Raw genomic sequence first — 11,961 nt, 5'->3', positions numbered from 1 at the left:
GTTATTTAATTGAATTGTCAGTAACTCATTTAATTAACGGACATACGATATCTTAAACACAGGGAGATTAACGCACTCATACTAAGAAGGAGTTCATATAGTAATATGGGATTGGTGCGGTAGTTCAATAATAACCTTTTAGTGGAATGAGTTATATTGATGAACTTGAGTTGGGTGTCCGGGCCGAACACAGGAAGTCCAAGTCCATTAAGAGGCCTAAACCAATTCCTCCTCTAGGTCTCTGTTGTAGACTCTATATAAAGTCTCGTATCCACCCCCCACAAATCATATTCTCTGTTGGCGTTCTGGATTTCGTCCCATGTTTCGGATTCTATCCGCTCCGAGAAGCATAGAACCCCATAGGACAAAAATTTTATCCCGCTCGGATCAATCGACATAATCTTCAGAGAAGATTAAGTCGATCGATCAGCAGGATCGTCGATTCTAAATTACTTATCTACGATTTTACATATTCAGTTCTAAATTTTAATTAAGAAGACACCTCTCAAATCTAACATTTGGCACTTGAAGCACTAGATGTGATCCTTGTTTCTCCGGGCTCCTAGCATCGGTTGCTCCTTTGCCGTCGGTGGTACCGTCCGAATCTTATGAGTATGACACTTATTTTTGTAGTGTCCTCTCTCCCTATATTTAAAACAAATAATATGGAATTTAAAATGAACGTTAAAAAATTTACCTTACTCCCCCTCCATCTTTGCTGTCTTTCTCCCTTGGCGGTTAGTCCAATCAAGAGCGCGCCGACTCTAATACAAATTGTAGGATCGTTGTAACACGCTAGAGGGGGTGAGTAACGTGTTATCGCTTTTTAAAAATCATTCATTACTATCAAAGACTAAGCAGCGGAATTAGAATAAGATATAGGGACACGCGGATTTACTTGGTTCCTAACTCCCCATGGTTATTACATCCAAGGCCTATGTACGAGAGGCGCCCGTCCACTAGTAGTCTCCTTTCTGAATTAACTTTGTTCGAAGGCGGAGAAACTCATCTTACAGTTCAAAATAAAGAATACAATAAATAAAGTAAAGAACAAGTAAGTAAGAATAAACCAAAACTTGTTTGCCGATCTGGAAATCTTGAGTGCCGTACACTCCTCTTGGATCTTCCCCGATTACAAGATTCTGACCTCGTTCACGTTCAATAGCACCACTAGTCGAGAGGGATGACTTGTAGATTCATATCCTGGATGTGAACGCCGCCCCTCCTTTTATAGCATGCTCAAGTCGACTTGGGTCAATCTCAAGTCGACTCCACGTAAGCCCGATCCACTTTCTCCGCAGCTGACTTGGCCTTCAGGTCGACTCGAGTCCCTGCTCAGGTTGACTCGAAGCTAACATGGTATATCTTGATAAATGTTTCTTCTGCGGCTCTTATCTATTACTCAGGTCGACTTGACTCCATCTCAGGTCGACTCCATTCACTCAAGTCGACTTGAGTGACCATTCAGGTCGACTGAAACTTTTTTTGACTCCGGTTTAACCTGAGTTGACCCAGGCTTGGTTCAGCTGCCTTTGTTTATTTCACTTTTGCTTTCTCCATCTTGCTTCCAGCTACTGGTTCTTGCAAGACAAGCATACAAACAACTAAACAACCTAAACTTTACATTGTGGGTCTAACTTCAGATTTCTATCGAAATCCTAGGTTAGTCTGACGCCTACTGTTTCATTTTGGGAACGCGCCATTATCCACTCCACTCTGGGAAAGTTTTGCCAACAAGTCCTCCAGACTTTTTAGACTTCCTACTTAGCCATGGTCCTCGGCCCCTAGGAATTTTCGGTTGCAGCTCGATTCTCCAGACCAGCACAGACTTCTGTTGCAACTCTGTCCTCCAAACCAGTCCAGACTTCACCAACCCTCTGGTCTTCCTAATCGTACCCAATTGGATTTGGCCATTCTTCCCAGTCCTCCTGACACAGCATGGACTTTGTTGGGATCGTACTGGTGCAATGTGCGTGTCTACATATTTCGTAAACGTGCACAGTAAAAATATAACAAATAATTAACAGTAATTATTAAACAACACACGCATGCATAACAGGTATTAACAAGTACAAGACATGGCAGAAAATTAAAAATTTTTGAATAACAATTATTCTACTTGCATAATTAAATTTGCAGAAAGCTAAATAATTCTACGCGTACCTTTCCGATGATGTTTGAGCAGTGTTGAATCAATCGAGTGGTCCTCGTCGGAGTCCCGCCTCTACTGGTGATCCACATCAAGCTCCCATCTGGACGGCTTTGGAAGCCACGAGTTGCGTCATCGTCTTCGGTACTAGCCGATGATCGATGACGATTAAATCGAGAGAAGTTTTCTTCCGGAAACCACGCAACAACATTTGTCGCAATCGTTCCAGGACTTTCTAACTATCATCTAGAATCATATTCTCGATGTAGTCTCGGTGGTCAATCATTGACCGTCGATAACGGACAAATAATCAGAAACTCTTTCCGATAATAATGGAATTATGTTTCGATCGCTTCACAAGCTCTCGATGGTAAACCCTAATTTTCGACAACTACTTATAGTGGTCAGAAATAATTTTGGGCCATCAAGCAAGTTCTGATAACAGCTTAGGCTCCTCTCCGACAACTCAACTTATAGCAATTTCACAGATGGCTTCAGAAAGAAAAGAAAACAGGGCATTTATTTTCTTCTCCCACACGGCCGAAACAAGGAGACCTTCTCCTCTCCCACGCCCGGAAACACGGGACAGCCAGCCCTATTCATGCCAAGGCAGAATTCAGCAATCGGAAAAGGAGAATCCATGGAACCGACAGCTCGAGCTAGGGTTAGGATATCCAATCGCTGCCTTCTATCCCTCTCCACGCGATCGGATAGGATGATCAAAACTGCGCCCTCCGGCAGTTCCCCTCCCACGGTTGGAGACGATGAATGGATCGGCAGCGCTAGAATATGATCGCGTGAGGAATCCAGCGGGTTGGTTTTCGGCATCTGCATCTCTCCCACGAGGCCGACGACGATCGCACGAAAAATAGCTCAGCCGGTGAAGCATCCAGCAGCTCCGATGGCGCCATCGAGCGGACGGCAAGCAAGGAACAAAGACGCACCCTCGGGAGGAAGATGAACGCCGGCGCCATGCGGTGAAGAAAAATAGCGGCGCCGTCGGGAAGGAGAGGAAACAGGGGCGGCCCTTGCGCGCTCAGGGAGATGAAGCTCAGCTTCCACCCCTTCGGCCGGCGACGCAGCTGGCATCTTCGGCAGCTCCTTCGCGCGGACAACAAGCAGGGATTGCGCCGCGTGTACACCTTGATTGTGATCCTCTGCTTTGTCGCGCGGTGAAGAAGAAGCACACGAACAAAATCACGATTCTGTTCTTTAAAAGGGAAGCTACAGTGCGGCTACAATAGCGGCACGCGAAAACCACAAAACCAACCCTCCTGCAGCTAGGGTTTACTGTTTGAACCGAATCAGACCGGGTTCAATCTTGATTCACTTGGTTCAATAACCAAACGAACTTCGATTTGACCCAAATCAATTTTGTTCATTTCGTCTTCACAAGACGAATCTTCTCATCGTATCCGTTCTACCAAAATCTCTTCCATCATGAACCAAACCAAATTGGTTCAATTTGATTCAAAAACGAATCATTTGGTTCACTAACCAAACGATCTCTGATTTGAGCAAAATCAATTTGGTTCATTTTGTCTTTGAAAGATGAGTTCCATTATTTTGTCTATTATCTGGTTCAATCAGATTTTATTTCTCTCATTCTGGAAATCTGATTCTCAAACTTGTTTTAAGGCCTTCGGAGAACTTATTGTGCGTGTGACCCAATAGGTTCCCGGTTATGTTGGTCGTCCGTAATTAACCATTAATTATAGAACGATCATGAGTGACACCTAGTAGTATATCATGATCCCCAATTGATCAAAAAATCAATGATTGATTCCAGAACAATTATAAACCCGTTAGCAACTACATTAAATCGTGCCTCGTTCCTTTCACCGTCTTATACCCGCTTGGTTCAGGACATGGTCCATGTGTCGGTCCCCACTAAGCTGACTGCGTCACAACTAGCCCAAGCTGCTTTCTTGTCCTGTGGATTCAAGTTACTTGTATATGTGTCCAAGAGTCTCATACTCTTGACATGTGATGCTTTGGCCAAAGACTTTTAGTAACAATCTTGACAAGCGGCCGCAAGGTATACGTCTCCTTTTCAAGGAGCGGTGAATCCTCTGTGAGCTATTCAAACACCTTCAGGCATTTTGACTTATACCCAATCATCTCGGGTCCACACCTCCTCGGAGATGCTTACTTAAGATGTTAAAGTATAATCCTCCGTGACCAAGATGACTTGAATACCGCAAGTCAAAGAAAACTCGCACCTAAGCTGCATTGAAATCTTCATTGACATATATATAAAACCATATGAAGTCTCAAGACAGGTCACTCCAATGAACTAGTTACCTTTACCCAGCATCCACATTTAACTCTCAACATCTAATGTTGACAGTAGTGAGATTAGTTGCTTGGCTAATCAAGGAGTTCAAAACGTGCTATTCTTGACAAAATCGATGACGTTCATGCTTATCAATCCTCGACTAGGAATAATTCCAATACATTCATAATTACACGTGTAGAGATGCTCACTAGTTGTGATCCAATCATAAATTTCCTCACGCTATAAATCATATTGAGGACATTCAGTATTTGAGTTTAAGATCCAATCAAACACATATGGAATGTACACTCAAATAGTGAATTGCTATTTATCCAATAAATAGTATAACCGTAAGGCGTGTGCCTTAGAACACCCCTCAAATTAACAAATTTGTACTTGGTGCACTTAACCTGCTAAGACTTCTGCTTAATCCTCCAAACTAGGACTTCCCTTTGCCTAGCCTACAACTAGGACTTTTCCTTGCCTAGCTTCACTCACCAAGACTTTCACTGCCTAGCTTCACTCACTAGGACTTTTCCTTGCCCAATATTCTAGATCAGAACTTCTACTACCTAGTCTAACCGACTAGATCTTCTCACTAGTCATCTGACTAGACTTCACTCACATCCACACATCCAAACATCAAGTCCTGTTTGGATCAACCCTTGGTCAAACTGATCAGACCTAGGTGTATTGTCAAATATCAAAATTCTAAGCAAGATCTAGTGCTTCTTGCACTAACACCTTATACATGTGTCATAGTGTCTATCATGTATGTCATTCTATGTACTTGCCTCGATGTTTCGTATGCGTTAAGTATGATGAGAAGATACTAGTCAAATCCAGGTGAAAGTCACTGGACAGTTGTCAAGAATATTCTTAAGTACTTGCGAAGGACAAAAGAATATTTCTTGATATTTGGAGACTATGATGATCTAACTATAAAGGGTTACAGTGATGGAAGCTTTCAAACTGATAAGGATGATTTCATATCACAGTCAAGGTATGTATTTTGTTTGAATTGTGGCACTGTGAGCTGGAAGAGTTTGAAGTAAGACAGTTACAAATTCTACAACAGAAACTAAGTATATTGTTGCGTCTGATACAGCAAAGTAGACTGTTTGGATCCGAAAGTTCGTTGCAGAGCTTGGGGTGGTTCCTAGCATAGCGGATCCAATAGACATCTATTGTGACAACAATGGGGCTATTACACAAGCTAAGGAACCTCGCTCTCATCAACGTTCTAAACATATACTACTACGCTTCCATCTCATTCGAGATATCATCGATAGAGGAGATGTGAGGATATGTAGAGTACCGACTGATGCTAATATCACAGATCCTTTAACCAAGACTTTGGCACAGAGGAAGCATGATGGTCACACTAGGTCACTAGGTATTAGATACTATAGTGATTGACACTAGTGTTAATGGGAGATTGTTAGTAGTAGCTCTAGAGCCAATTATGTGATGATTGACTAGAAACTTTTATATCATATTCTATTGTTAATAAAGGCAAAGTTTGGTTATTATATTTACTTCATGTTTGTGTTAAACGACTAAATATAATAATATCCTTCAGTAATAGGTTCTAATCAATATTATATCAATTAGTTGAATTAATAGTGAAATAATGTAGAGAACATTACTCTTAACTTTTCCTAGTCAAGTATTAATATTTAAAGACAATATTAATGCATGAGACTAGCATGTAGGTCAATTGATGACTTAATCTCATAAGTCATGGATATGTGATATCACGTTGACATATGGGTATATATTAAATAATATATACTGAATTGATCAGCCATGAGAAAGTTTCATGGATCATTATATGAGTGTTATAAATTTTCTCATGTGACTATTAGTATGAATAATCCTTAGATCTGAAGTCACTACGGTTTCCTACATAAGGAGTTGTGTACTTTGGTATCATCAAACGTCACCCGTAATATGGTGGACTATAAAGGCGATCACTGGGTATATACTAAATTATGCGGAAGGATGTGAGTGATGTAGATGGGATTTATCTCTCCCATATAACGGGAGTGATATTTGTGGGCCTCTTGATCGAGTAGGACTACTAAATGTATGACCATGCTCAAATAAGTCAATATGAGATATTGAACTCATTTGATTGAGTGAGTCTACTCGGGGATCAAGAAACACAAAGATTGATATCGAAGATAACACGGTCATACCTCATTAATCAATTTAGATATCGAGGATAGAAGGACATCATTATACATTATAGTAGTCACGGAAATGTTAAGTCGGATCTCAACTTTCTTATCATTTGGATAGCAATGATGCATTGCTAGATGTCGCATATTGTTTATGTGTATAAAACGATTTAGACACATTACCAACGTTACAAGAACCTATTGGATCACACACAAAAGACATAATGATTCAAAGATTGATTGATTTTAGTTTGACTAAAATATGATCCGAATTGGATTAATTGAGTTAGACTCAAGTGAATCCAATTGGATTATGGGATTGAATCTAATTTGAGTTACACTCATTTAGATTAGACTCAACTAAATTTGAATGAGATATTAATTCATTAAAATATTTAATGAATTCATAATAGAGGAAGACCAAAGGTTTTTCTCTTCATTAGATGAAGAGAAGACAAAGAGTCAACATGAGAAACATGTGCTCATTTGGGTTTTGATTAGTTTTAATATGGGGAAGCTAAAGCTTTAATATGGGGAAGCCAAAGAGGTAAAAACTCTTCATATTCATGAAATGAATATAAAAAAAATTTTCTTGTATTTTTCAAGAAGAACAAGTCATTTTTGAGTTCTCTTCTTCCTCTTGGCCAAACACCGTTTTGTTTTCCTTCTTATTTTGGCCGAATCTTCTTGTGTGGCTCCAGCACCACAAAGGCAATTCTTCTTCAAAGTTTGAGATCGTGTTCGTATGGATATGCATAGAGGCATAGATGCTTGAAAGTGTAAGAAAGTCGGCGAATTGAGGACGAACGAGATAAGTGAAGGGCACGCTTCAAGGTATAGATCTATTAAATAAATAAATCAAACTTGTATGAATTTTCTTTTACATGGATCGCTTGTTGGAATTCTATTTCTGCTGCGAATTTTATTGTTTGTCGCATAGGATTTTCTACAGAAGGATGACGGGAATCTTATGGATTCAGGTACTAAAAGCTACCAACAATCTAGATTGGGACCCAAGTCTGATACTGTTTTGTTGGACCAGCCAGTCAGGCTCGATCAGAATTTAACAACTTTGGGCAAAACCATTGTTATCTCCAATGAATGAATGCAAAACTAAGTAAAGAAGCAATTCATCACCAAAGACGGGAGAGTAGTATTCATAGAAAATAAGTAGACTCGTTTCCAATAGATCTTTTGTTGGATGTCTATGTCATATAATTTACATATCAACCAATTCTTCCCTCAAGAACTCTCTGATGACGCTCCTTTTTGAATTTCTAACGCATAATATTCTTAAACTCTGTCTCAAAATATCAATTTCTGTGTCCTTCCTAATCGCATCCTTCAGCATGACCGAAATGCGCGATCTCAGAGATTCTATTTCTCCCTCGCTCTCCCTCAACTCCTTCTGAAGCTGTTCTACCATTCTTTCTTCACTTCCGCTGCTAAATCTCTCCCCTGCAAAAGCAATACAAAAGCTGATGTTTAAGGTGCTTCTACGGCAACAACAACAGGTTCATTCATTAGGAGGAGGATTTTCTGCCAATGAAAATTCGGATGGCCAAGTGTCGTATCAATTTCTGGAAAGGCAAGAAGGATTTGGTAGATGAATTTTATTTTATTACTTTTGTAATATTTTGGAATGCTACGGGAGTTGGGTGGTTATCTGACCTTCGCCGGTTCTTTGTATAAGGTCGTCAAGCTCAGTCTTTATAGTGAGGTAGAGCTTCTTCCACCTCTCCACCGCCCCGTCCCGCCGCTTTTGCTCCTCTTTCATGGACTCCACGAGGCACCACCACTCCTCGTCATCTCCTCCCTCACTCTGGCACTTCTTTAAACGCCTCCTCCTCTGCACGGCTTCCTCCTCCTCCGCGAGCCTCCTCTTCTCTCTCACCCACTCCTCCTCCTTGGCAGCGAACTCCGCCGTTCGCCGGCCATAATCCCAGGCCTCTTGCTGCCTGATGCTCTTCGACTTTTCTATCTCTTCTTCGAGCAGCAGAATTGTAGCTCTGAGTTCCTTGTCAGAGGAGACGAAGCACTTGCTAGTTACACCGCCCATGGAGGAGGGGAAGCCTTTGGATTCCTGGGAGGGCGAGGACGATGGCGATGGGCTAAGGAGGTATTTATAAATGGAGCCGTGAATTAATGAACGCGATAGGGTGCGTGAACCAAGGCACCACCTCCCATTAATGGGACAGTTCCTGATTGAATTAAAGAGTGAGACTAAATCACAGAACAGAAAGAAAGAAAGAATCTTATTATTCGTTGTGAATGTATCAAGAAAACTATATGTCTCAAGTTAAATTTTGTAGGATTCGTTGTTGATGCACATGCACTGGGCTACCCATTGGTGGTCACTGAGAATGTATCAAGAAAACTATATATCTCAAGTTAAATTTTGTGGGATTCGTCGTCGATCCACATGCACATGCACTGGGCAACCCATTGGTGGCCACTGCATAATCTAACTCAATTGTGATAAATTCTTACCTAGAGGTAGTTGGAGCATTGATTGAGATGTGTAAATGTGTATGCCAAAGTCATACAGACAACGAGAGAAGGTGGTGGACTTGAGCTGCTTTGCCTGAGACGGGAGATTGGGAGAAGGAAGATGCCAAAGTAGCTTATGAATGCTGTCCAAGCGATGAAATTAGGGGACTTTGCTTCCCCGTAACTCGCGACGAAATTCCACCGGCTTCACGGAGGCAATAGTTCTGAGTCCGGCGTCACACGGACAATACTCTGACAGAAGCAACAGTATGAAATAAACTTTTACCTGGAAATCACGACAAGACAAAGCATGATGATATAACTTCTTGCAACAAGTAGAGCTGTCAATTTAAATTAGGATCATCGATTGACTTGGTCGATATTGTTAAATAATTTATTTTATCAACGCATCATCAGTCGAGTTGGCACACATTGCAGATTCAATCGGGTCGGATTGATCTGCGGATTCAAAAAAAAAAAAATTAAAATTTAAAATTAAAATAAAAAATCCAATCTATTCGTAGGTTAACCCACTTAATCTACAACCTAAATTTAAAATTTTCAATCATTTCTAGATTGTTTTTAATCTCGCGAAATCGACCGGCTTCACGGAGGCAATAGTTCTGAGTCCGGCGTCACACGGACAATACTCTGACAGAAGCAACAGTATGAAATAAACTTTTACCTGGAAATCACGACAAGACAAAGCATGATGATATAACTTCTTGCAACAAGTAGAGCTGTCAATTTAAATTAGAGTCATCGGATTGACTTGGTCGATATTGCTAAATAATTTATTTTATCAACTCATCATCAGTCGAGTTGGCACACATTGCAGATTCAATCAGGTCGGATTGATCTGCGGATTGAAAAGGAAAAAAAAATTAACATTTAAAACTAAAATATAAAATCCAATCTATTCGTAGGTTAACCTGCTTAATCTACAATCTAAATTTAAAATTTTCAATCATTTCTAGATTTTTTTAGTAGGCTCATTGACCCCATCTAACCCGCAACCCATCTTAGGTTGAATTGAATTGTCGAGTTGGCATGGGTTGTGGGTCTAAGTAGATCGGCCTTTGACAGGTTCAGATAGATCAGTGGGTTGAGAAGAAATTTATTTTTCAAAACTTAAAACTAAGATGAAAAATTCAATGGGTTCGTAAGTTGGTTCGTCTAATCTGTAATCCAAACTTAAAAATTTAATCTTTTTAAAAATTTTTTAAATTATTAGAATGGGCTAAATTAGATAATATTGAATTAGGTAAATTATTTAAATTAGTCAAATCTATTAATTTTAAAATTATAAAAATTATTTGAATTAATCAAATTTATTAATTTTAAATTTTTTAAATTAGTCAAATTTATTAATTTTAATTTTTTTAATTAGTTAAATTAATATTTTTATTAATTAAATTAATTTTGAATTTTAAATTTTCAACATTATCTCAATTTAAAGCATAAATAGTTCTGTCATGTGAAACCCTAGGAGCATTTTTGTAAATTAACTAGTTTACTGAAATCACAATCCTTAATTTTGATTTTGATTTCTTCTTCATCTTCTTCTTCGGGTATCAATTTTTGTAATGTCTGCATTTCTGGCAATTGAAGCACATAATGTACTCTTTGTATTGTCGGTCTCCTAGTATTAGTTACTCCTTTACCGCCGGTGATGCCATTTAAATCTTACAAGTACAGCACTGATTTTTATAGTGTCTTCTCTCCTTGTACCTAAAATAAATTATATCAAATTTAAAATGAACTTTAGAAATATTACCTTGCTCCCCCTCCATCTTTACCTTCTTGCTCCCGTGATAGTTAGTCCTATCGAGAGCAGACCTGCTCTGATACCAATTGTAGGACTGGTGCGTGTGCGCTAGAGGGGTGAATAGTGCTTTTCATTCTGTCAAATAATATAGCAGCAGAATTAGGCAACAACACACAGATATGCAGATTTTACTTGGTACCTAACCCCCAAAATTAGAACGTCTAAAACCTATCTACGAGAGGCGTTTGCCCATTAATGGTCTCCTTTTTGAAACTTTCTGGAGGTGGAGAAACACATATTACATTCCAAATAAAAATAAAGAACAAGTATAAGAGTAAGACTTAAATAAATAACAAACACTCGTGTAAGTTGATCTGAAAGTCTTAAGCGCATCGCACGCCTCCTGAAACTTTCTCGATTGCACGAGTAAGGGATTGATTACTTTCGACAGTACCGTAGTGTTGGGATCGTCCTGGTGCAATACGCGTATTCTCACGTTTCGAAAATGTGCGCAGTGAAAATTTACAGATAATTAAAACTAATATTATCACAACACACGCATGGCAAAAGCAGGAAATAACATGTATACAAGGCATGGTAGGAAATTAAAATTTTATAGAATAAAATTATTCTAAGTGCACAATTAAAATTTGCAGAAAATTAAATTCTGCGCATACCTTTCCGATGACGTTTGAGCGGGATTGAATCAATCAAGCGGTCCTCGTCGGAGTCCCGCCTCTACTGGTGATCCACGCCAAGCTCCCGTATGGACGGCTTCGGAAGCCACGAGTCGTATCATCGTCTTCGGTACTAGTCGAATATCGATGACGATCGAATCGAGAGAAGCCTTATTCCAGAAACCACACAACAATGTTTGTTGCGATTGTTTCGGGGCTTTCTAAACTATCACCGAGAATCGTATTCTCGGTGTAGTTTACAGTGGTCTACCATTGACCGCCGATAATGGACAAACGATCAGAACCCTTCCGATGTTGATGGAATAATCTCCGGAAGTTTTGTAAGCTCCCAAAAAACTGTCAATAAACAACATTCTCTTCGATGGTCAGAAATAATTTCTAACAAGGGCTGAATC

At 39.7% G+C, this 11,961-nt stretch overlaps 1 protein-coding gene across 1 annotated transcript; it reads right to left on the bottom strand.

Moving 5' to 3' along the window:
- Nucleotides 1-7,829: 7,829 nt before the first annotated feature.
- LOC141832860 (uncharacterized) lies at nucleotides 7,830-9,154 on the bottom strand. The gene is made up of 3 exons (XM_074720228.1): nucleotides 9,109-9,154; nucleotides 8,282-8,728; nucleotides 7,830-8,068 (listed from the first exon to the last, which is right to left on the bottom strand). Exons 1-3 carry the CDS (start codon nucleotides 9,152-9,154, stop codon nucleotides 7,830-7,832), a joined length of 732 nt encoding a protein of 243 aa, XP_074576329.1.
- Nucleotides 9,155-11,961: the final 2,807 nt, after the last annotated feature.

This window comes from Curcuma longa, chromosome 8 (genome assembly GCF_044706935.1).
Source record: "Curcuma longa cultivar G26 ecotype Majalengka, Jawa Barat chromosome 8, ITB_CL_G26_1.1, whole genome shotgun sequence".
Lineage (NCBI taxonomy): Eukaryota > Viridiplantae > Streptophyta > Magnoliopsida > Zingiberales > Zingiberaceae > Curcuma > Curcuma longa.
This window is presented reverse-complemented; position numbering and strand designations above follow the sequence as displayed.

Bases quoted from the DNA above. Each gene is read 5' to 3' on its own strand.
- LOC141832860 (XM_074720228.1), bottom strand. From the start codon at position 9,154: ATGACTTTGGCATACACATTTACACATCTCAATCAATGCTCCAACT. The intron at 8,729-9,108 runs ACCTCTAGGTAA...TTTATAAATACC, and splicing joins TCTCAATCAATGCTCCAACT to TCCTTAGCCCATCGCCATCG. The intron at 8,069-8,281 runs GTCAGATAACCA...TTGCTTTTGCAG, and splicing joins TATACAAAGAACCGGCGAAG to GGGAGAGATTTAGCAGCGGA.